Source organism: Lynx rufus, unplaced genomic scaffold (assembly GCF_022079265.1).
Source record: "Lynx rufus isolate CCGP_SWC_20201006 ecotype Redwood Valley unplaced genomic scaffold, mLynRuf1.p SCAF_11, whole genome shotgun sequence".
Classification (NCBI taxonomy): Eukaryota; Metazoa; Chordata; class Mammalia; order Carnivora; family Felidae; genus Lynx; species Lynx rufus.
In genome coordinates, this window is record NW_025814825.1 from 1,158,902 (window position 1) to 1,185,692 (window position 26,791).

Consider the following 26,791-nt stretch of genomic DNA (forward strand, 5'->3'; position numbering starts at 1 on the left):
TCCCCTGCTCTCACTCTGTCTGTCTCTCTGTCTCTGTCTCTCAAAATAAAACATTAAAAAAAAAAAAGAGAGATGGGAATGCAAGCTGGTGTAGCCACTCTGGAAAACAGTATAGAGGTTCCTCAAAAAACTAAAAGTAGAACTACCCTACGACCTAGCAATTGCACTACTAGGCATTTATCCACAGGATACAGGTGTGCTGTTTTGAAGGGACACATGCACCCCCATGTTTATAGCAGCACTATCAACAATAGCCAAAGTATGGAAAGAGCCCAAATGTCCATCAATGGATGAATGGATAAAGAAGATGTGGTATATATGTACAATGGAGTATTACTCGCAATCAAAAAGAATGAAATCTTGCCATTTGCAACTATGTGGATGGAACTGGAGGGTATTATGCTAAGTGAAATTGGTCAGAGAAAGACAAAAATCATATGACTTCACTCATATGAGGACTTTAAGAGACAAAACAGATGAACATAAGAGAAGGGAAACAAAAATAATATAAAAACAGGGAGGGGGAGAAAACAAAAGAGACTCATAAATATGGAGAACAAACTGAGGGTTACTGGAGGGGATGTGGGAGGGGGGATGGGCTAAATGGGTAAGAGACATTAAGGAATCTACTCCTGAAATCACTGTTGCACTATATGCTAACTAATTTGGATGTAACTTTTAAAAAAAAAATTAAATTAAATTAAAAAAAAAAAGAGAGAGAGAGAGATACAAAAAGAAGAACCTCTATTTGTCTGGGGAAGCCACATATCCCAAGAATGCCAAATCATGCAATGCCTTATTTATCCTGTATATGTACCCTAAAGGTAATGGAAACCCACTAAAGAGTTTTTAAATAGGGAAATATGATAATTAGACCTTTTGCAATGTTTGATGAACAGACTGGAAGAGAGCAAAATTGAACTTGAGATATCAGTTAAGAGACTAGAGTCTGAGAAGAGATAACTGGACTCAAGAGGTGTTAGGGAACTAAGATCAATAGGAATGATGGATGGTTCTAAGATGTGACAGTACTACAAGCTTTCTCCTTTGTAAAACTTTGTATGGTGATGCCTTTATTGGGATAGAGAATAACAGAGATGTTACTATTTATGTGGTTGTAGTTTGTAAGAGGGATGTGTGTCCGTTTTTTATGTATTCATTCTAGATGTCTTTACATTATCCCAGTATCTAGCTATACAGATTAGGAGAGCAAAGAAAAACCAGAGGCAGAAGATATATATTTGGGTGTTATCAGTGTAAGTGAAAAATGAATCGGTAAGAACAAAGACACTGCTTAGGAAGAAACAGAAAGAAAAAAGGAGGCAGTAAAATGGAACTGAACAAAATACCTCAATATTTAAAGAATAAATAAAAAGAAATGAGCTGGACAAGAAGACTACAAAGTGGTCTTAGGAAAAAGCCAGGAGACTATGTAGTGTCATGAACACTAAGAGGACAATTTCAAGAAGGACTTAGCACTGAAAGCTGCTTTTCAAAGCGAAGTAAAGTGAGTAGAGGGAGGGAGCCAAAACATATGAGACTCTTACAAACTGAGAACAAACTGAGGGTTGATGGGGGTGGGAGGGAAGGGTGGGTAGGTGATGGGTATTGAGGAGGGCACCTGTTGGGATGAGCACTGGGTGTTGTATGGAAACCAATTTGACAATAAATTTCATATTTAAGAAAAAAAAATGCCATTTGGATCTAGTAACAATGGAGATGTCTTCAGGGATCTTAGGGACGTGCAAATCTGGAGGCAGGATGGAACAGAAGCCAGATTGGAATGAGTTTAAGAATACTAAATGGAAATAACTAGTTCAGTTGTAAAGGGGAGTAAGTCTCTCTGCTGGAGAGCAGAGCACAGTAATTATGGGTTTTGAGGTTTTGTTCCTGAAAAATTTGAGTAATTTGATATTTAAAACAAAAGTTAAAGAGTCAATAGAGAGAGAAAGACAAATAGAAGTTGAACATATAAGAAAAACAAGTGAAAATCAACAGTATTTGGTTCCTAAAGAGGTGGAGAGGACTGAGATCCAGAGAACATAGGAAGAGTTATGCTTAGACAGAAGGATGGAAAATTCTTCAACGTGACAGGAATAAAGAGGGAATGAAAGTACTTGCAGGTTAGGTATTTATATCTGTCAGCAGAAAATTAAAGGAAATCCTGTCTGATGGCTTTTATTTATTTTTTTTGAAGGCAAAGTCATCTGCTAAAAGTGAGAATGGAAAGTAGGAGAGAAAGGGATTTGACAACAGTGAAGGTTAAAAAGTTGCCCAGTTAGATTCCCATGGGATGTTTATTCCTTATTTGTTTTAATATTATTCCATTACCCTTTTTTTCTTTACCATATACCCATATTTAATTATAGTTTTCTATTCTAATTTCTTTGGTTTTATTTACAATCAGAATACCAAATTCAACTGTGCTGTTATCGCCATCGCATTAACAATTCATCTATAATGCTTCCTATTAACTTTCCTGTTTAAAAGTCAAAAGGAAAACCTATATATCATCTTACATGATGATATTAACTTACCTGTTTAAAAGTCAAAAGGAAGACCTATATATCATCTTACATGATGAATTTCAAAACTACCCATTATGCTTATAAAGGTAAGCAATCATTTATCATATATACAAATTTTACCTCCACACATTTAGAAGGCATACCATTTGCTTAGAGGATTTTATTCCACATCACTTTTTAACTGTGGCATATTATTTACAAAGATAGCCTCAACAATCCTTCCCATTCTTGTGTGCACTACCATTTGTATTGCGACTTCTCTATTCCTACAATCAGAAGTGGAGTCTGTTTCTTTTCCCTATCAATACAGGCTGGCCCTGTGATATACTTTGACCTATAAAATTCCATAGACATGACAGTAAATGACTTTCTAATGTAGCTTTCAAGAGTCCTTTTAGCTCTCACTCTTGCATTCTTGGACTGTGATACATGAAGAAGCTCCAGTTAGCCTTCTGGAACATGAGAGATCACAGGGAGAAGGATCCAGCCAACAGTACCATTTCCCAGACATGAGAGTGAGGTTGTTTTAGACTGTCTAGCTCTAGCTGACCCATCAGATGAGCATAGCCATATGTGTCCCTGTGTGAGATCAGTAAATTGACCACCTGAGCCCAATTCAAACTGCCAACCCACAGAATCATGAGCAAATTTAACCGTTTTAAATCACAGCTGAAGCAATAACCTAATTTTTAATTTTCCTTTTCTATTTAAAAAAATATAGAAAAATAACTGAACATATAAACTTAGCACTTTTCTCACAGCAAAATCATAATAATATCACGTTTACTTATCATGCTATTTACTTTGCACCTAAACTTAAGCTTCCTAAAAACAAAATTACCTGAGCGAGAGTCTTGCAGTTCAGCCATTTATTCATTTATTAATTACATACTGTGTGTCGGAATCATTCCAGACACTGACCATATATTAGTGAGCAAGAGATAAAAATCTCTACCCTCATTGGGGGAAATATGGACAACCCAAATCCAAAATATATTATCTTCTAATATATAGCTATTATAATAACATCTATAATTTTCAAGGGAAGAACATGTAAAAAGAAATGTTACAAATAATCACTCTTACCCTCATGCCAAGCACCAAGAACCCAATCTCCTCCATTAATGGGTACTTGCTGACCTGTTGCTTAATCTTCTCAGATGAGGCAAAAGGATCATAACTCTTTTGCCCTATCTTTACATCCATTATACAGGGCTTATTAAATTTATGGGTCACATCTTCCAGTTTTAGGTATAAATCTGTTATTAAAGAAAAACCTTAATTAGTAATAGGCAAACATATTACTACTCAAAAACTACCAGGGGAAAACAAAATGAGGAAATCTTAAAACTGAGAAAAAAGTTAAAACAAATCCAGAGTCAACAATTATTATTACTCCATCTGGGAAAAAAAAAAAACTGACCAACAAATTTATAACAAGTGTAAATATCACTCAGAAACTCTTCAGGAGGTTATTAAACAATATTCATAAGCAAGGGCATGAAATAGATATAAGGACATTAAAAATAACTTATTTTAAAAGCTATTCCAGAAATGTATTCCCCTTTGAGAATACAGTTTATGTCATCTATGCCTCACTAGATCTCTCAGTATTTTAATAATTTTTTAAAATTCTTCATTGAAAATTAGTAATAGGAGGGGCACTTGGGTGGCTCAGTCAGTTGAGTGTCTGACTTCAGCTCAGGTCATGATCTTACAGTTCATGAGTTCTAGCCCCATGTCAGGCTCTTTGCTGATAGCTCTGAGCCTGGAGCCTGCTTCAGATTCTGTGTCTCCCTCTCTCTCTGTCCCTCCCCCAACTCATGCTTTCTCAAAAATAAACATTAAAAAAATGTTTAATTAGTAATAGGAATAAATCCTTCGCATAGAGTATACAACAGAACTATAGCTTAAGAAAAGTAAGTCAATTTAAAATATGGTCACTGCCAAATACACATTTTAGTCTTAATACTCTAAAAAGGAAAATAAATATCTTGCTTTTTAGAATATAGGCATTCATCAAAAGTTCATCTGTAAACCACTTTGGCATCCTGCATACATCTTCCCATAGAAAACCATTATAAATGGAGATTCAAATAAAAGATTATAGAAGTCCCAGTTATTACATACTATAGCTGAACTAATTATAGCTTTAGCCTGAAAGTAGGGATCTAGCTACACTAAAGGAATGGAGGAAAGAAATTCTTCCCCTTTTTATTTGAAAGAATCTTCCCAAAGTTCTGAATGAGATCATAATTTTCACTTATGAACATGAGAAGCATTTCTCCTAAAAACTTTTTCTCAAAAACAGAATGTATCTGCTTTTTAAAAAATGTATATTTATTTATTTTGAGAGAGCAAGTGAGCGAGAGCACAAAGTGGGGCAGGGAAAGAGAGAGAATCCTAAGCAGACTCCATGCTGTCAGTGCAGCGTCTGATGCTGATCCGATCCCACAAACCCTGAGATCACGACCTGAGCCAGATGCTTAACTGACAATGCCACCCAGGCACACCTCTGCTTTTCACCAAAGTGACAAAGTTAGAAAAGGTATGTATTTTCGATTAATTAAATAAAAGGCCACCAGACAAAAAAGACTTCACCCTTTTTTCTTTTACCTTGACCCACCAAGACTAGCATAGTTATTAAATTACAACAAAGAAGTCTGCATTGAACCAAAAAGGAGAACAACCCTGACAGGGCTTGAGAAAGTGCTAAGCCCCTCAGATTTAAGGGCCATAAATCTTTTCACTGAAAGGATAAAAAATAAAGGCATAAATTTTATCCCTTAGTCAAAGGAAGACTGGGGAAAGGTTAGGACTGTGTAGAAGTAGGTTAAGTCAAGCCCAAATATGATAAAAAGCTATAGCGTAAGAGACCAGCACTGGCACACAAGGAGTATGACACATTTTAAAGAAAGCCTCTCACAAACAGACTTGTTCAATAAGAGAAAACAAAAGGTCTGGACACAGACATGGATTGTTGATAGTGAAAGGTAATGGCACAGTGAGACTATCCTGTTCAAGACTGGAACCCACCCAAGCTTCTGTGCTTTAAAAAATAACCACAACCGGGGCGTGCCTGGGTGGCTAGGTTGGTTGAGCGTCCAACTTCAGCTCAGGTCATGATCTCACGGTCTGTGTTCGAGCCGCGCATCGGGCTCTGTGCTGACAGCTCAGAGCCTGGAGCCTGCTTCGAATTCTGTGTCTCCCTCTCTCTCTGCCCCTCCCCTGCTCAAGCTCTTTCTCTCTGTCAAAAATAAATAAACATTAAAAAAAAAAAAAAACAAACACATGGGGCGCCTGGGTGGCGCAGTCGGTTAAGCGTCCGACTTCAGCCAGGTCACGATCTCGCGGTCCGGGAGTTCGAGCCCCGCGTCAGGCTCTGGGCTGATGGCTCAGAGCCTGGAGCCTGTTTCCGATTCTGTGTCTCCCTCTCTCTCTGCCCCTCCCCCGTTCATGCTCTGTCTCTCTCTGTCCCCCCAAAAAATAAATAAACGTTGAAAAAAAAAATTAAAAAAAAAAAACCCACAAAAAAACAGAGGATGGGGTGAGAAGATGGGGGAAAAAAGCACAGAACAGGCCCCTTCTGATTCTCTCCTCCCATCTCCAGCTACCTTGAGAGAAAGTACACAAATCCATCCCTCTTTCCGTAGCTGTGTAAAAATTTTAGCAACAAGGTTTATATTTCAAATATAATACTTACATTGCTTTTAATACTTTAAGCATAAAAAATTCCTATAGCAAGTTTTCTACTGCTGGAATATATTTCCAACCCTCTAAGAAAGACGCAGAAAATTCCCAGTGTCAAAAGAGAAAAAAATAGACATATGAAATATTGTGGAAAAATTGAAAGACCTGTATTAACTAAATAGTAAAGATGAGATAATTAGTTCCTTTAAAGGAAAGACAAGGCAGAACGCATTTAGGGAGCTGAAGAAAAACTTATTTAGATCCCCTTACTGAATATTATTGATTGTATAAATTATGAGAATACAGATTCCAAGTTTCATCAAATTCTTCCCTGCCATATCTAGAAAATCTACTAGGTATTGATTACCATCTTCATTTCTGAACCTCTCAAAAAGGGGAAAAGGCCACATAAGGAACCCCTGGCCAACTATGAAGCCATATGGAAAATCAGAGAAGGCCTTACTTCTGCCTTCCACTTCAATCATCAGTCATTTCCAAGAGCAAAATAAGCTGAAAGTAGAATTATAAGCAGAGATTTTGAGCCTCCAAATTTGATTTAAGTGTAAAGGAGAGAACAGACATGTATGCCAACTTATTTCAGTCCACGCTTCCTAAAATTTGACTAGTAGCTAGATCCAGAAACCTAATAATCAATAAGGCTGATTGAGATTACAATTGAAAACTCTCAATTTGTTCAAACCTACTTGAAGATACACTTCTCTATTTCCCTAAAGAACTATCAATAAAAGGCTTTTGACAGTACATGTACTAGGCATATGTTTATACACAGATACAAATGTAATTTAATATATATAACTAGCTCAAAATCTTTAAAGATAGTATCAGCAAAAAATGTTTTACCTTTCAAAAAAATCCCATTAGTCATGCTCTAAAATTAACTAATGGTGATGACTGTACAACTCCATGAATATACTAAAAACTACTGAATTGTATAGTTTAAATGGGTGAGTTTTATGGTACATAAATTATGCCTTGATAAAGCTATCATAAAAAATCAAAAGAAAAAAACCTTATCAATCAGCACATTCTTAGGCTTCTCTCAAAGTTACAACAATTTGCTGAGCAAACTGGCAGTACTCTCTACGTTTTACTACTTTGGATTGTAAGAACTGTATCAAGTTTTATAAATCTCTACTCTGAGCACCTAAAAAAAAAAGATGCCCAAAGGGGGAATAAAAGGCCAGTTATTTCATATGTAAAATAAAGTAATGCTAACCACAGTATTCTACTAAAATTTTTAAAATATTTTTTAATGTTTGAGAGAGAGCACCCACAATGAGTTGGGGAGGGACAGAGAGAGGGAGAGAGAGAATCCCAAGCAGGCTTCACACCAGCAATGCAGAGCCCAACATAGGGCTCGATCCCATGAACTGTAAGACCATGACGTAAGCCAAAATCAAGAGTCAGACATTTAACCAACTGAGCTACCCAGGCGCCCCAGTATTCTACTAAAATTTAAGAGAATTTGTTTTCATGACCCTGTTGGCTAAACATGTACAAAAGTTTCCCATTTTATATTGATTTCATTTATAATCAAAAGGATAAAAATGGAAAAATGATTCCATAAACTCTCTATTAAAATCAAAGCTAAGCACCTGCATGGTGCAGCAGTTCTCATCTAACTTCTTCCAGAGGTAAAAAATTGAAAAGGAATAGGAAATTCCCTGAGGCAGTTGTTGCTAGTACTGAGCCACTCTGTACATATATACTTTTTATTCCTGTTTTTTTACTCCTTTTATTTGCATTTTCTCCTCTCTTCTTTCATTTTCCCTACTTCATCTTCTCATCTCAGTAGCACCAAATTTCCATTTATATTCAAATAAGAATACAGAGTTTTCAAAGCATTCTCACATAACATAACATGCATCTTCTCAACTCTCTGTGGTATTATTTTCAATTTATAGTAGAAAAAGTAGAGATCAGAAAGGTTAATGAGTTAGCCAAATTTCTATTTAGTTGTTCTTTAATTCACATATTTAGCAGTTTCTTAGTTCTCAAAATTTGGACATAATCAAGGCAGAAACAAGTGTTTGACTTCAAAGTTACTGCTCTTTCTATAGATGCATAGATGGCCATTTAGTACTGAAGATGAAAAGGCTGTTGATTGTGAGCAAGTCCTTGATTTTTAAATCATATGCTAGTAATCACAAACTATAAAATGTCATTTTTAATTAAAATATTTCTCTCACCCAAATTCTTTCTGTATACCTACTTTTCAAAATAATGATGCCATTTGCTCAGTATTCTACTCCTTCTTAATAATCTTTTTAAACTGAGTATTTACTTTCTAGATGTTGAATCTAGTCCCATCCTCAGCAACCTTTGTTAATCTTTCAATGTCACTTTACTGAAGAGTCATGGTTTGCTCAAAATTAAATAGCAATTAGTAGCAAAGTTTAATGGAATCCAGATATCTTACATTACAATGGAAATCTCTATAAAGTAAAGGTGGTCATAAAGATTTGTGAAACAATTTAAGGTGCTGATCTGAATCAGGGATATATGTATGTATAACATATGTATTATATATATATGAAATATATGTATATTGGACTAAAGACAAGAAAGAAAGAAAAAAAGAAAGGAAGGGAAGGAGTAAGGAACAAAAGAAAAAAGAAAGAAGGGAGAAAGGAAAAAGAAAAGCTAGGCTCACTCTTTTTTCATATAACTGAAATACAGAATTCCCAGGGAATCATAGATTTACTATTACCTAACTGAGGATACTCACAGGAAGATACCATGATTCCCCTAAAAATGAAACATGGCATACCTAGTAAGTTAGTAGAAGGAAACCCAGTCAAGTTTAAAACTCTTCCCCCATTCATGAACCTTCTTCAATTTTTAGGCAGTCATGTTACTTGTTTAAATAAAATTTGTTCTGTCAAAGGCCTTGAAAAGGCAAACACTGCTTCAAGCATTCACTAAGAAAGAAATGCTGTGACTTTACATAGATCATTTTGTCCTCTAACCATGAAACTTAGCAGTAGTTTTTAAAAGACTGCAATTTAGAATCTAGAGATGGGGATAGGAGATACAAAGTCATACAAAGAAAATATTTTTTTTTCCTACTCAAAATTGGAAACTGTCCAATAAATTAGGAAAAAAGAACATCTATAAATTAATATAGTACTAAGTATGTAGATTTTTTTATTCAATTACAACAAATTGGTCATTAATGTTACATACCATTTAAGAAACTGGTTATGAAAAGCAAAAGTATTAAGTTTTCCTTAATGAAGTAGAAAAAATACTAGAAAGAAAAACACACATATATTGTTTGTATAATACTAGGCTTGATTTTATATACAGACTTTTAAAAAGCTACTCTCATGAATTAATACTAAAGGATGTATTCTTAAGAAAAGGTTACCATTTGGTGCAGTTGGAGGTGACCAGATGCCATAATATTTTGGCAAATATTTTCGTAGCTCTAAAAGAACACCATCAGTACAATCAGCAGCATAAACCTGAAATATAGATAAATAAAACATTTGCATGTTGGTTTTTTATAATGCTTTATAATTGCCCTACATATTTCTCAAAAAAAAAAAACAATACTGTTGAATCATAATTTATCTGGTATGAGTTTCAGCTGGAAATACATTTGGAAGCAAAAAAAGATTACTGTGTATCTCCAATGAAAAACTGCATATTGTTTACAGCACATTCTTCTTCATCTAATTCTAGCTTTTCACTGTCCTTGAACTATTTTACAACTAAGTAAAATGTAGATAAAGCTTTATGCAAATACAAAATAATTCCTGTCCACAGAAACATAAATAAATTCTGGCCAGAGAAGGTTCAGCTGACTTCCCTCCACCCTCTACCCACCAAGGGAGGGGGGAATTCAGTATCCACACATACATACTTATTTTCACTTCCCTTATTCCTTATAAATTTATTCTTCTTTGGCTTCTCTTCTGAACCAGTTTCAATATCTGCTTGGTTCCCTCATTAAATAATGAGTTCAACAAAATCTTTAACAACTATTTATTTCATGTCTACAAGGGAGTTATGATTTTACCTTTAAAAAAATTATCCTTTAACTTAATTAAGTCCAATTATTGTGCATTTAATTCCTTGATTTATAACCAATAATAATTCTAGAAAATACTAAAATGTTCCTGTATCCTGGAACTAGATTCTTTGTTTGTTTCCTAAAAGATGAGGGAAAGAAAATATTTTTGTTTAAAACACAACTTATAAGACATTTTATTTTATCCAACAAACTCTCACAATATGGTCTACCTAATTATCCAAAACCATTAAAGTTTATGGGTGTAAAATGTTTATGAAATCTTAGTATTACAATTCTATTTGTCAAGCCATATTCATGTCAAGTAGTTACACCTACAAGCCAATTCTACAGAATGAACTCAAGTGTGGCATAAACTCACCAGATATCCATGTGATCTACTGAAATGTGAGCAGAAGTGGTATTAGTCACTTCTAGGCCAAGGTAATTAAGAGAAGGGTGTACCTTATCTCTCTGTTCCTGGCCTAAGGAACAGAGGGCAGAGTGTTCATGATGACATAACAACAAGATGGAGGAACTAGGTATATCTCTATGTACTTAGTAGTTAAAGAAGTTGATGATATTTTTATTCATGAAAAAGATAAAAGAACTGGAAGAGTAGAGAGATAAACTTTCCCTTTTTACTTTAAATATTTTTTTAAAGTACTAGGCCTGGTATTTACTTCAACACACCGGACTAGATAACCTAAAAAACTTTTCTACTAGAGAGATGTAGGATAAAATATAACAAATATTTTCTTAAATGCATAGCTGAGCTCCCAAGGAAAGAAAGGAAATTCATAGGGGTCTATATAAGTAAAGAGGAAATCAAAAGCAGTAAGCTAAGCAGTGATGTTTGGGCTTCATAAAGGTCCACTCCAAAGACTTCAACCAAATGATCTCTGAATTTAGGGTCTAGGCATAAAGGTGGACACAGAGGAGGTCAGAGTTACTATCCTAAAACAGGGAGAGTAAATCAAAGTCTAACTACTGAACAGTAAAAACTTTGGCATCTTCTCCCTTCCCCTACCATTGTACTCCAAAAATGCTGGGGGCAATGCTGATATAGAAAAAGATAGAAGCAATAAATAAACAACATCAGGAATAAAAAAGGAGTCATAAGTAGATTATAAAAATATAATCCAACTATATTTTACTATCACATTGACAAAAATTCAAGATATTTAAGAAACTGAATCAGTGGTTACAAATCTATCTTTTCCCAGGAAAGAGAATGAAATGAAAAAAGGATAGGAAAAAAGGAAAGGGAAAAAGAAAAGACAGAGACAGACATTTGGCTACTCTGATGAATTTAGTTAAGTTCTATCAGACTTTAAGGAACAAAATCCTTATCTGATACAAATTCTTCCACAAAACAGAAAAATAAATGCTCCTCAACTCATATCATGAAGCTAAAAAAAACCTGATATCAAAACCAGACAAAGAAAATATGTGACGAAAATAATAGTTCAGATTGAACAGATTAAAGGAGGAAACTCATAAAATCATTTCAATAAATACAGAAAAGGTAGGTGAAAAATATTCAATACCCATTCATATTTTAAATTGTTTCTTGAAATAAAGATAGAAAAGATGCTATGTATCTTCCTCTTTTTCCAAGAAGCTAATTTGACTCAACTGTATCAATGGGGGTCCCTTGTCGCTTAATGGAGCAAGACAGTGGAGGGCAGGAAAAGAGTTGAGGTCAGGTTATTTACTTCTCTAATTCCCTCCTTCTCAGTACAAGACTTCTGGTAAAGTTAACTTCCCTGGGTTCTAGTAACCACTCCCTTTCTTTGCCCTTTTAGGCCCAGGGATAGTATAGCATTATCTCTTGCAAGTGGCCTTAAACTCTAACCACACCCTGGTAAATAAACAAAGTGTACCATTTGTTTCTTGACTCACACAACAGGCAATTTCCTTAACCTGAGAAGAAATTTGTAATCAGAAACTTAGAAAGTCATACTTAAATGGAGAAATGTTAACTGAGAGGAAGATGCATTCCCCCCTCCCATCATTGCTTCTATATAGCACAGAACTGGAACTACTTGACAGAAATGTATGGATTCAGGAGTGCCTGGGTGGCTCAGTCAGTTAAGTGTCGGCTCACATTATGATCTCACAGCACTTGAGTTCAAGCCCCAAGTCAGACTCTGTGCTAACAACTCAGAGCCTGGAGCCCGCTTCAGATTCTGTGTCTCCCTCTGTCTCTCTGTCCCTCTCCCACTCATGCTCTATGCTCTCTCTCTCTCTTTCAAAAATAAACATTTAAAAAATGTATATATATATATATATATATATATACATATATATATATGCAAAAGGAACAACAGCAACAAAAAACCCTTCCAATCACAGAACTGCTTACATAGAAAACAATTAGAACTGTTATAGTTCAACAAGATTACTAGATATAAGAAACACTGTACAAACGTTTTCATTCTTATATTAGCAATCACTGGGAAACTTACCTCAAAAAATATTATTTACAATAATAAAAAAATAAGGTACCTAGAATAAATTATGTACAAGACTTTTACAGAGTGAATATAAAATACATTCTTCAAACAAGAGACAGTGTGTAGCAGTTAAAAGCACATATTCTAGAACCAGACTGCCTAAGTTCAAATCCTGGGGCCATTGTTAACTATTTAAATGATCTTGGACAAAAAAAAGTTTTTTTTTTAAATTCAAGTTAGTTAACATATAGTGTATTATTGGTTTCAGGAGTAGAACCCAGTGATTCATCACTTACATACAACTCCCAGTGTTCATCCCAACTAGTGCCATCCTTAATGCCCAAAACCCATTTAGCCCATCCCCCCACTCAACACCCCTCCAGCAACCCTGTTTGTTCTCTGTATTTAAGAGTCTTTCATGGGTTGCCTCCCTCTCTGCTTTTATCTTATTTTATTTTTCATTCTTTTCCCCTATGTTCATCTGTTTTGTTTCTTAAATTTCACGAGTGAAATCATATTTTTCACTTATTTCACTTAGCATAATACACTGTAGTTCCATCCATGTTGTTGCAAATGGCAAGATTTCATTCTTCTTCGTTGCCAAGTAATATTCCTGTGTGTGTGTGTCTGTGTGTGTGTATACAGACATATACATGTGTGCATCTTTATCTGTCATCAGTTGATGGACATTTGGGCTCTTTACATAATTTGGTTACTGTTGATAGTGCAGCTATAAAAATTGCTTCAAATCAGCATTTTTGTATCCTTTGGATAAATTGCTAGTACTGCAATTGCTGGGTTGTAGGGTATTTGTAATTTTTTGAGGGACCTCCATACTGTTTTCCAGAGTGGCTGCACCAGTTTGCATACCCACCAGCAGAGCAAAAGGGTTCCCCTTTCTCCACATTCTTGCCAACATCTGTTGTTTCCTGGGTTAATTTTAGCCGTTCTGACAGGTGTGAGGTGGTACCTCATTGTGGTTTTCATTTGTATTTCCCTGATGAGGAGAAATGTTGAACATGTTTTCATGTGTCTATTAGCCAACCGGATGCCTTCTTTGGAAGGCCCCTTTATCAGATATGTCATTTGTAAATATCTTCTCCCATTCTGTCAGTTGCCTTTTACTGTTGTTTATTGTTTCCTTTGCTGTGCAGGAGCACTGTATCTCAATGGGGTCCCAATAGTTCATTTTTGCTTTTGTTTACCTCGCATCTGGAGACATGTCTAGTAAGAAGCTACTGCAGCAGAGGTCAAAGAGGTTACTGCCTGTGTTCTCCTATAGCATTCTGATGGTTTCCTATCTTACATTTGGGTCTTTTATCCATTTTGATTTTATTTTTGTGTATGGTGTAAAAAGTGGTCCAGTTTTCCCAACATTTGCTGAAGAGACTTTTTTCCATCGGGTGCACTTTCCTACTTTGTCAAAGATTAGGTGGCCATACATTAGTGGGTCCATTTCTGGGTTTTCTGTTTTGTTCCATTTATCTATGTGTCTGTTTTTGTGTCAGTACCATATTGTCTTGGTGATTACAGCTTTACAGCTTGAAGTCCCAAATTGTGATGCCTCCAGCTTTGGTTTTCTTTTTCAAAACTGTTTGGCCATTTGGGGGGTCTTTTCTGGTTCCATACAAATTTTAGGATTGTTTGCTCTAGCTCTGTGAAGAATGCTGTTATTTTGATAGGGATTGCACTGAATGTGTAAATTGCTTTGGACAGTATCGACATTTTAACAATATTTGTCCTTCCAATCCATGAGCGTGGAATGCTTTTCCATTTCCTTTTGTCTTCTTCAGTTTTTTTCATAAGCATTCTATAGTTTTCAGTGTATAAATTTTTCACCTGTTTGGTTAGATTTATTTTTAGGTATCTTACGGGTTCTGGTGTACTTATAAATGGGATCGATTCCTTGATTTTTTTCTGCTGCTTCATTATTGGTGTATACATTCGCAACAGACTTTTGTATGTTGATTTTAAACCCTGTGACTTTGCTGAATTCATGTATCAGTTCTAGCAATTTTTCAGTGGAGTCTTTTGGGTTTTCATGTAGAGTATCATGTCATCTGCAAAGAGTGAAAGTCTGACTTCTTACTTGCTGATCTGGATGCCTTTTATTTATTTCTGTTATCTGATTGATGAGGTTAGAACTTCCAGTACTATTTTGAACAACAGTGGTGAGAGTCGACATCCCTGTTGTGTTCCTGACCTTAGGAGGAAAGCTCTGAAATTTTCCCATTTAGGATGGTATAAGCTGTGGGTGTGTGGATCTTTTGTACGTAGACTTTATGATGTTGAAGTATGTATGTTCCTTCTATCCCTACTCTCTTGAAGGTTTTTATCAAGAAAGGATGATGTATTTTGTCAAAAGCTTTTTCTGCATCTATTGATAGGATCATGTGGTTCTTTCTTTCATCTGTTGATTTGTGGATATTGAAACAGCCCTGCAGCCCAGGAATAAATCCCACTTGATCATGGTAAATAATTATTTTTTTTTTTTTTAAATTTTTTTTTTTCAACGTTTATTTATTTTTGGGACAGAGAGAGACGGAGCATGAACGGGGGAGGGGCAGAGAGAGAGGGAGACACAGAATCGGAAACAGGCTCCAGGCTCTGAGCCATCAGCCCAGAGCCTGACGCGGGGCTCGAACTCCCGGACCGCGAGATCGTGACCTGGCTGAAGTCGGACGCTCAACCGACTGCGCCACCCAGGCGCCCCGGTAAATAATTATTTTAATCTATTATTAGATTCAATTTACTAGTATCTTGTTGAGAATTTTTGCATCCATGTTCATCAGTGAAATTGGTGTGTAATTTTCCTTTTTAGGAAAGGTTTGGTTTGGTTTTGGACTCCAGGTAATGCTGGCCTCATAAAATGAATTTGGAAGTTTTCCTTCCACTTCTATTTTTTGGAACAGTTTCAAAGGAATAGGTATTAATTCTCATTTAAATGTTTGGTAGAATTCTCCCAGGAAGCCATCTGGCCCTAGACTCTTGTTTGATTTTTTTTTTAAGTTTATTTATTTTTGAGAGACAGCACCAAAGAAAGGGAGAGAGAGAGAAACCCAAGCAGGCTCTGTGCTGCCAGCGCAGAGACTGACGTGGGGCTTAAACTCATGAAACTGAGACCGTGACCTGAGCCAAACCAGGAGTCAGATGCTTAATTGACTGAGACACCCAGGTGCTCCTTGTTAGTTTGATTTTTTATTACCGATTCAATTTCTTTAGTGGTTATTGGTCTGTTCAAATTTTCTATTTATTCCTGTTTTAGTTTTTCTAGTTTATATGCTTCTAGGAACATACCCATTTCTTCCAGAGTGTCCAATTTGTTGGCATATAGTTGTTCATAATATTCTCTTATAATTGTATTTCTGTGGTGTTGGTTGTGATCTCTTTCATTCATATTTATTTGGGTCCTTTCCTTTTTCTTTTTGATAAGTCTGGCTAGGGGTTTATCAATTTTGTTAATTCTTTCAAAGAACCAGCTCCTAGTTTCATTGATCTGTTCTGTTTTTTTGGATTTCGATATCATTGATTTCTGCTCTAAACTTTAATATTTCTGTGCTTCTGATGGTTTTCAGCTTTACTGGCTATTCTTTTTCCAGCTCCTTTAGGTATAAGGTTAGGTTGTATATTTGAGACATTTCTTCCTTCTTTCAGAAGGTCTGGATTGCTATATACTTCCCCCTTATGACTGCCTTTGCTGCATCAGAAAGGTTTTGGAATGTCTGTTTTCATTTTCATTGGCTTCCATTCATCTATCTGATATGGGACTTTTATCTATACATAAAGAACTCCTACAACTAAATAAAAAAGACAACTCAATGAAAAACTAAGCAAAGGATCTGAGTAGATATGACTCCAAAGAAGAAATACACATGGCCAGTAAATATATGAAAAGATGCTCAACATCATTAGCCATTAGGGAAATACAAATCAAACAAACCACTGAGATTAACACTTTACTACTCACTTGGATGGTCATTAAAAAAACAAACAAAACCCTAACAAATGTTGGTGAGGATAAGAGAAATTGGAAACCTCATATATTGCTGGTGAAAATATAAAATGGTAAAGCCACTCTGGGAAACACCGACAGTTCCTCAAAAAGTTTAATGTAGAATTATCATATGACCCACCAATTCCACTTATGGGTCTATATCCAAAATTGGAAACAGGTGGGAGATGGTGGCGTAGGAGGACGCTGGGCTCACCGCGCGTCCTGCTGATCGCTTAGATTCCACCTACACCTGCCTAAATAACCCAGAAGACTAGCAGAACAGAGTCTCCGGAGCCAAGCGCAGACGAGAGGCCCACAGAAGAGGGTAGGAAGGGCGGAGAGGCTGTGTGCGCTCCACGGACTGGCGGGAGGGAGTCGGGGCAGAGGGGCGGCCCACCGGCCAAGCAGAGCCCCGAGTCTGGCTTGCAAAAGCGGAGGGGCCGGACGGAGTGTGTTCCAACAGCAAGCGGGACTTGACATCTGGAAGGTTATAAGCTAACAGCTCTGCTCGGAGAACGGGAGGGCTGGAGGACAACGGGAGGGAGAGTTGTTGAGCCCCGGACGACAGAGCTCAGCTTGTTGGGGAACAAAGGCGCTCGCCAGCGCCATCTCCCTCGCCCATCCACCAGCCAAAATCCCAGAGGGAACCAGTTCCTGCCAGGGAACTTGCTTGCACCCAGCAAACACCGAACACTGTGCTTCTGCGGATCCATGCCTCCGGCGGGTCTGACTCCCTCCCGGTGCCCCAGGGCCCCTCCCGAAGCGGATCACCTAAGGAAAAGCGGGCTGAGCCTGCCCCTCCCGCCCCTGTGTACCTTGCCGATCCACCCTGGCTAATACGCCAGATCCCCAGCACCACAAGCCTGGCAGTGTGCAAGTAGCCCAGACGGGCCACGCCAATCCACAGTGAATCCTGCCCCGAGGAGAGGGGAAGAGAAGGCACACACCAGTCTGACTGTGGCCCCAGCGGTGGGCTGGGGGCAGACATCAGGTCTGACTGCGGCCCTGCCTACCAACACAAGTAATTCAAGACAGCACAGGGGAAGTGCCCCAAAGTTCCGCACCACTCCAGGGACTATCCAAAATGACGAAACGGAAGAATTCCCCTCAGAAAAACGTCCAGGAAATAACAACAGCTAACGAACTGATCAAAAATGATTTAAACAATATAACAGAAAGTGAATTTAGAATAATAGTCATAAAATTAATCGCTGGGCTTGAAAACAGTATAAAGGACAGCAGAGAATCTCTTGCTACAGAGATCAAGGGATTAAGGAACAGGAGGAGGTAAAAAATGCTATCAATGAACTGCAAAATAAAATGGAGACAACTACGGCTCAGATTGAAGAGGCAGAGAATAGGTGAACTAGAAGATAAAATTATGGAAAAAGAGGAAGCTGAGAGAAAGAGAGATAAAAAAAATCCAGGAGTATGAGCGGAAAATTAGAGAACTAAGTGATGCACTAAAGAGAAATAATATACGCAAAATTGGTATTCCAGAGGAGGAAGAGAGAGGGAAAGGTGCTGAAGGTGTACTTGAAGAAATAATAGCTGAAAACTTCCTGATCTGGGGAAGGAAAAAGGCATTGAAATCCAAGAGGCACAGAGAACTCCTTTCAGACTTAACTTGAATCCATCTTCTGCATGATATATCATAGTGAAACTGGCAAAATACAAGGATAAAGAGAAAATTCTGAAAGCAGCTAGAGATAAACGTGCTCTCACATATAAAGGGAGACCTATAAGACTCGTGACTGATCTCTCTACTGAAACTTGGCAGGCCAGAAACGAATGGCAGGAGATCTTCAATGTGATGAACAGAAAAAATATGCAGCCAAGAATCCTTTATCCAGCAAGTCTGTCATTTAGAATAGAAGGAGAGATAAAGGTCTTCCCAAACAAACAAAAACTGAAGGAATTCGTCACCACTAAACCAGCCCTACAAGAGATCCTAAGGGGGATCCTGTGAGACAAAGTACCAGAGACATCGCTACAAGCATAAAACATACAGACATCACAATGACTCTAAACCCGTATCTTTCTATAATAACACTGAATGTAAATGGACTAAATGCGCCAACCAAAAGACACAGGGTATCAGAATGGATAAAAAAACAAGACCCATCTATTTGCTGTCTACAAGAGACTCATTTTAGACCTGAGGACACCTTCAGATTGAGAGTGAGGCGATAGAGAACTATTTATCATGCCACTGGAAGCCAAAAGAAAGCTGGAGTAGCCATACTATATCAGACAAACTAGACTTTAAATTAAAGGCTGTAACAAGAGATGAAGAAGGGCATTATATAATAAACACAGGGTCTATCCATCAGGAAGAGCTAACAATTATAAATGTCTATGCGCCGAATACAGGAGCCCCCAAATATATAAAACAATTACTCACAAACATAAGCAATCTTATTGATAAGAATGTGGTAATTGCAGGGGACTTTAACACTCCACTTACAGAAATGGATAGATCATCTAGACACACGGTCAATAAAGAAACAAGGGCCCTGAATGATACATTGGATCAGATGGACTTGACAGATATATTTAGAACTCTGCATCCCAAAGCAACACAATATACTTTCTTCTCGAGTGCACATGGAACATTCTCCAAGATAGATCACATACTGGGTCACAAAACAGCCCTTCATAAGTATACAAGAATTGAAATCATACCATGTATACTTTCAAACCACAATGCTATGAAGCTTGAAATCAACCACAGGAAAAAGTCTGGAAACCCTCCAAAAGCATGGAGGTTAAAGAACACCCTACTAAAGAATGAATGGGTCAACCAGGCAGTTAGAGAAGAAATTAAAAAATATACGGAAACAAATGAAAATGAAAATATAACAATCCAAACGCTTTGGGACGCAGTGAAGGCAGTCCTGAGAGGAAAATACATTGCAATCCAGGCCTATCTCCAGAAACAAGAAAAATCCCCAATAAAAAATCTAACAGCACACCTAAAGGAAATAGAAGCAGAGCAGCAAAGACACCCCAAACCCAGCAGAAGAAGAGAAATAATAAAGATCAGAGCAGAAATAATATAGAATCTAAAAAACCTGTAGAGCAGATCAACAAAACCAAGAGTTGGTTTTTTGAAAAAATAAACAAAATTGATAACCCTGTAGCCAGGCTTCTCAAAAAGAAAAGGGAGATGACCCAAATAGATAAAATCATGAATGAAAATGGAATTATTACAACCAACCCCTCAGAGATACAAGCAATTATCAGGGAATACTATGAAAAATTATATGCCAACAAACTGGACAACCTGGAAGAAATGGACAAATTCCTAAACACCCACACGCTTCCAAAAACTCAACCAGGAGGTAACAGAAAGCTTGAACAGACCCATAACCAGTGAAGAAATTGAATCAGTCATCAAAAATCTCCCAACAATTAAGAGTCCAGGACCAGATGGCTTCCCAGGGGAGTTCTACCAGACGTTTAAAGCAGAGATAATACCTATCCTTCTCAAGCTATTCCAAAAAATAGAAAGGGAAGGAAAACTTCCCGACTCATTCTATGAAGCCAGTATTACTTTGATTCCTAAACCAGACAGAGACCCAATAAAAAAAGAGAACTACAGGCCAATATCCCTGATGAATATGGATGCAAAAATTCTCAATAAGATACTAGCAAATCGAATTCAACGGCATATAAAAAGAATGATTCACCATGATCAAGTGGGATTCATTCCTGGGATGCAGGGCTGGTTCAACATTCGCAAATCAATCAATGTGATACATCACATTAATAAAAGGAAAGATAAGAACCATATGATCCTGTCAATCGATGCAGAAAAGGCCTTTGACAAAATTCAGCATCCTTTCTTAATAAAAACCCTCGAGAAAGTCGGGATAGAAGGAACATACTTAAACATCATAAAAGCCATTTATTTATGAAAAGCCCACAGCTAACATCATCCTCAACGGGGAAAAACTGAGAGCTTTTTCCCTGAGATCAGGAACACGACAAGGATGTCCACTCTCACCGCTGTCGTTTAACATAGTGTTGGAAGTGCTAGCATCAGCCATCAGACAACAAAAGGAAATCAAAGGCATCAAAATTGGCAAAGATGAAGTTAAGCTTTCACTTTTTGCAGATGACATGATATTATACATGGAAAATCCGATAGACTCCATGAGAAGTCTGCTAGAACTGATACATGAATTTAGCAAAGTTGCAGGATACAAAATCAATGTACAGAAATCAGTTGCATTCTTATACACTAACAATGAAGCAACAGAAAGACAAATAAAGAAACTGATCCCATTCACAATTGCACCAGGAAGCATAAAATACCTAGGAATAAATCTAACCAAAGATGTACAAGAGCTGTCTGCTGAAAACTATAGAAAGCTCATGAAGGAAATTGAAGAAGATATAAAGAAATGGAAAAATATTCCATGCTCATGGATTGGAAGAATAAATATTGTCAAAATGTCAATACTACCCAAAGCTATCGACACATTCAATGCAATCCCAATCAAAATTGCACCAGCATTCTTCTCAAAACTAGAACAAGCAATCCTAAAATTCATATGGAACCAGAAAAAGCCCCGAGTAGCCCAAGTAATTTTGAAGAAGATCAACGCAGGAGGCATCACAATCCCAGACTTTAGCCTCTACTACAAAGCTGTAATCATCAAGACAGCATGGTATTGGCACAAAAACAGACACATAGACCAATGGAATAGAATAGAAACCCCAGAACTAGACCCACAAACGTATGGCCAACTCATCTTTGACAAAGCAGGAAAGAATATCCAATGGAAAAAAGACAGTCTCTTTAACAAATGGTGCTGGGAGAACTGGACAGCAACACGCAGAAGATTGAAACTAGACCACTTTCTCACACCATTCACAAAAATAAACTCAAAATGGATAAAGGACCTGAATGTGAGACAGCAAACCATCAAAACCCTAGAGGAGAAAGCAGGAAAAGACCTCTCTGACCTCAGCCACAGCAATCTCTTACTTGACACATCCCCAAAGGCAAGGGAATTAAAAGCAAAAATGAACTACTGGGACCTCATGAAGATAAAAAGCTTCTGCACAGCAAAGGAAACAACCAACAAAACTAAAAGGCAAACAACGGAATGGGAAAAGATATTTGCAAATGACATATCAGACAAAGGGCTAGTATCCAAAATCTATAAAGAGCTCACCAAACTCCAAACCTGAAAAACAAATAATCCAGTGAAGAAATGGGCAGAAAACATGCATAGACACTTCTCTAAAGAAGACATCCGGATGGCCAACAGGCACATGAAAAGATGCTCAACGTCGCTCCTCATCAGGGAAATACAAATCAAAACCACACTCAGATATCACCTCACGCCAGTCAGAGTGGCCAAAATGAACAAATCAGGAGACTATAGATGCTGGAGAGGATGTGGAGAAATGGGAACCCTCTTGCACTGTTGGTGGGAATGCAAATTGGTGCAGCCACTCTGGAAAACAGTGTGGAGGTTCCTCAGAAAATTAAAAATAGACCTACCCTATGACCCAGCAATAGCACTGCTAGGAATTTACCGAAGGGATACAGGAGTACTGATGCATAGGGGCACTTGTACCCCAATGTTCATAGCAGCACTCTCAACAATAGCCAAATTATGGAAAGAGCCTAAATGTCCATCAACTGATGAATGGATAAAGAAATTGTGGTTTATATACACAATGGAGTACTACATGGCAATAAGAATGAAATATGGCCCTTTGTAGCAACATGGATGGAACTGGAGAGTGTTATGCTAAGTGAAATAAGCCATACAGAGAAAGACAGACACCATATGGTTTCACTCTTATGTGGATCCTGAGAAACTTAACAGAAACCCATGGGGGAGGGGAAGGAAAAAAAAAAAAAAGAGGTTAGAGTGGAAGAGAGCCAAAGCATAAGAGAGTCTTAAAAACTGAGAACAAACTGAGGGTTGATGGGGGGTGGGAGGGAGGGGAGGGTGGGTGATGGGTATTGAGGAGGGCATCTTGGGGATGAGCACTGGGTGTTGTATGGAAACCAATATGACAATAAACTTCAAATATTGAAAAAAAAAACCTGGAAACAGATACTCAAACAAATACTTTTACAGGAACGTTCACAGCAATACGATTTACGAAAGCCAAAAGATGAAAACAACCCAAATATCCATCAATGGGTGAATGGATAAACAAAATGTGGCATTAAGTAAAATTGAGTATTACTCAGCCATAAAAGGGAACAAAATACTAATGCATACTATAATGTGAATGAACTTTAAAAACATTATGCTGGGGTGTCTGGATGGCCCGGTCTCTTGAGCATCAGACTCTTGATTTCAGCTCATGTCATGATCTCAAGGTCGTGAGATTAAGCCTCATGTCAGACTCCATGCTGGCCATGGATCCCGCTTAAGATTCTCTCTCTCCCTCTCCCTCTGCCCCTCACCTGCTTGTGTGCACACGGTCTCTCAAAAAAAAAAAAAAGTTATGCTAAACGAAACCCAGACACGTATTTTATAATTCCATTTATATAAAATATCCTAAATACATAAGTCCATAAAAAAACGGATTAGTGGTTGCCAGAGAAAGCTTAACATGTACAGGGTTTTCTTTTCTGTGGTGAAAATGTTTTGTAATTAGACAGAGGTGGTGGTTGAAAAAATTGTGAATGCACTAAAAAGTATTTCCAGTCATAGAGTTAAGTGGATGTTAAGTATGCCCTTTTCCCCCTCCCTCACTTAGGAGATTCACAATGCACATTAGCACATTTAAGATTCTAAAAAATTCTGTAGTGAAAATAAAAACACTTATTTAAACTCAGCATTTCTGAGAAATACAAACAGTCCCTCAGTTAAGTGTTTTTTAAAATGTAGGTCAAAACCCCATTAATTGAAATCAATCTAGTGGATCAGAATAAGGATCTTTAAAAAATGAAGTAGAGTAGGGGTGCCTAGGTGGCTCAGTCTGTTAAGCGTCCGACTTTGGCTCTGGTCATGATCCCATGGTTCGTGGGTTCGAGCCCCACGTCGGGCTCTGTGCTGACAGCTTGGAGCCTGGAGCCTGCTTCAGATTCGGGGTCTCCCTCTTTCTCTCTCTGCCCCTCCCCTGCTCACGCTCTGTCTCCCTCTCTCTCAAATATGGATAATAAAACCTTTAAAAAAAATTTTAAAAAAAGAAAAAGAAAAAATGAAGTAGAGTAGAAAATACAAGACTGTATCAGTAAAGACAAGCATTTTGCTTCTTGAAGATTTTGTTTCAGTGACGTATACAATATACCAGGACATGCTGTTAAATGTATTTCTTTTTTTTTTTTTTAAGATTTATTAAATATTGTGAGAGAGAAAGAAAGCATGCATGAGGGAGAGGAGCAGAAAGAAAGGTAGAGAGAGAATCCCTAGCAGGCTGCAAGCTATCAGCGCAGAACCCAATGTGGGGCTCAATCCTACGAACTGTGAGGTCATGACCTGAGCCAAAATCAAGAGTCAGATGCTTAACTGACTGAGCCACCCAGGCACTGCTGTCAAATGTATTTCTTACCGAGTCATCATCAGAAAACTATGAAAAACTCTTTGAATACAACAAAACAAATCTTACCTCACTTACCATATTATAGAATTCCAGCTCTCTTGGACCCCTGGGAGGTGGCTGTAACTGTTTCAAAACTGTGCCATCTGGATGTTGCAGGATACCTGTAGAACAAAATTTAGGTATTTTTTAATGCTTTGATAACAGTATACCTTGCATCACAGAATAGATGTGTTCCTAAAGTTACAGATAAATCACATTCATAAAAATCAAGGGGTCTGTCTTACTTATTTCAGAAATTTTAACATTTAACCGATACATTTCAGTGCTTGTTATATGCAAAGCACCAGAACACAAATTCCAAATATTATGGTTTTATTGTCTCCAACTACTACTCCCCTTAGAGAACCTCTCAAAAATTCTAATAAATAGAATATATTCCTAAATTTTTATAGAAATTCTTCAGTAACAGTCTTTCTGGGAGATGTTAATTTATAGTTAAACAAGAAGTTAAAAGCAGTAGCATAAATTGATTATACTCTTGTAAACAGAAAAAAAAATACACGTTAAATGTGGAACTATATGAAGGTTCTATTGTGTAACTTTTTAAAGTTTCTCTTGTTATAAGAAAGCAACTAAAATCTTTTCCTGATTCAGATGTACAATGCACAGATAGTATGAAGCCACCAAGCCACTGGGAAAAGTGGGGGCTGAAATCAGACACCAAGCCGGGAGCAGGAAGGGACAACTTTTCATAACCAGCTCACTCAAAGGAGCAGCCCTTACCTAAAGTCATCACATATGTACCAGCACTGGCCCTGTCTCTATACCATGAAGAATCATTCCCAAATGTATACGTTAAACTCTTAAATTTTCAAATACTAAGATTTCACAAAATCATGCCTGTTAAAACACAATAGGGCTCAAATAGCCTATTTATTTTGAGAAAATATGCCACTTAGGCTTCTATTTCTTTTGGCAAGTCAGGAATTTTGAATCATTACAAAAATACAGAATTTAATCAACAGAAGCAGAAAATCTGAAGAAGTACAGTTATCAAGTTTATTTAACACCTAGATATAGAATAGAAGAAAGGTAAATATTCAGCCATATGTTAAGACTGGTTGGTAAGTAGTTGAAAGATTTTGGGAATTTAAGGAGTAATCTAATATAACTAAAAATTACTGAAGAGAAATTCTGTTCCTGAAGTTTGGGATGTTGAACAAAAAAGGCCTGCATTCCCTTAGCAATAAGATATTTTCTACAGGCTAATGAGGAGTGGTAGAGGCAAAGAAGCCCTGATGAACTAAATTCCACAGGGTCAGAGAATGGAGCATTCATATATGGGGAGTGAACCATGCTGCTTCCCTACCTTGGGCCAGGGACCTACTCTAGATACAGGTGAACCTACCATTAGGCAAATACATTTTATCAGGCAAACAGAAATCAGCTAGACTGTAGACAACAGTGTGGTGTAGCAAAGTGGTTTAGAGACAATAGTCCTCTAACACAAAAACAGACTACTTGGTTCAACAATTCAACACTACTCACTCTGCAACACATGCCCTCCAAGTTTTTTTAAAGAAAGTAGCTGTGGAGGGGAAAATGGTAGCTCCAGACATTGCAGAATCCAAAAGTAAACCAAAACAGCCAAATCACTCCAGCTGAAAAACTGTCAAGATACAAAAGAAAGCATCTTGGAAGCCTGGGTCAATAACAGATTAACTGGTAAAAATGTCCATACTACCCAAAGCAATCTACAGATTTAATGCAATTTCTATCAAAATAACATTTTTTACAGAACTAAAATAAAGAATTCCAAAATTTGTATGAAGCCACAATAGCCAAAGCTGAATAGCCAAAGCAATCTTGAAAAAGAAGAAACCAGGAGGTATCACAACCCCAAGTTTCAAGATATATTATAAAGCTGTCATAATCAAAACAGGATGGTACTTGCACAAAAACAGACACATAGATCAATAGAACAAAACAGAAAACCCAGAAATAGGCCCATGATTATATGGTCAAAGAAGGAAAGAATATACAACGGAGAAGAAGTCTCTTTAACAAATGGTGCTGGGAAAACTGGACAGCAACATGCAATAGAATGAAACTGGACCACTTTCTTACACCATACACAAAAATAAACTCAAAATGGACTTAAGAGCTAAATGTGGGACCTGAAACCATAAAAATCCTAGCAAAGGCAGTAATTTCGCTGATATTGGCTGTAGCAACTTCTCTCTAGATATGGAAACAAAGGAAACAAAGGAAAGGCAAAGGAAACAAAGGCAGAAATAAACTATTGGGACTACATCAAAATAAAAAGCTTGTGCACAGTGAAGGAAACAACCAACAAAACTAAAAGACAAGCTAATGAATGGGAGAAGATATTTGCAAATGATATAGCCAGTAAAGGATTAGTATCTAAAATACATAAAGAACACACACAACTGAACATCCAAAAAACAAATAATCCAATTAAAAATTGGGCAGAAATTATGAACAGACATTTCTCCAAAGACATCTAGATGGACAGGAGACACATGAAAAGATGCCCAAC

The 26,791-nt window shown here is 37.2% G+C and overlaps 1 protein-coding gene across 2 annotated transcripts in view; it reads right to left on the bottom strand.

Moving 5' to 3' along the window:
- Positions 1-26,791, bottom strand: part of IPMK (inositol polyphosphate multikinase) — a 62,548-nt gene that overhangs the window by 24,908 nt on the left and 10,849 nt on the right. Inside the window, exons 2-4 of one of the 2 annotated variants that reach the window (XM_047072806.1) lie at positions 24,307-24,392; positions 9,610-9,706; positions 3,615-3,787 (exon numbers count right to left, since the gene is read on the bottom strand). In XM_047072806.1, the coding sequence (XP_046928762.1) occupies positions 3,615-3,787; positions 9,610-9,706; positions 24,307-24,392 (356 nt within the window). Of the gene's footprint in view, positions 1-3,614; positions 3,788-9,609; positions 9,707-24,297; positions 24,393-26,791 lie in introns of both variants that reach the window. The other variant, XM_047072805.1, reaches the window with a different exon arrangement.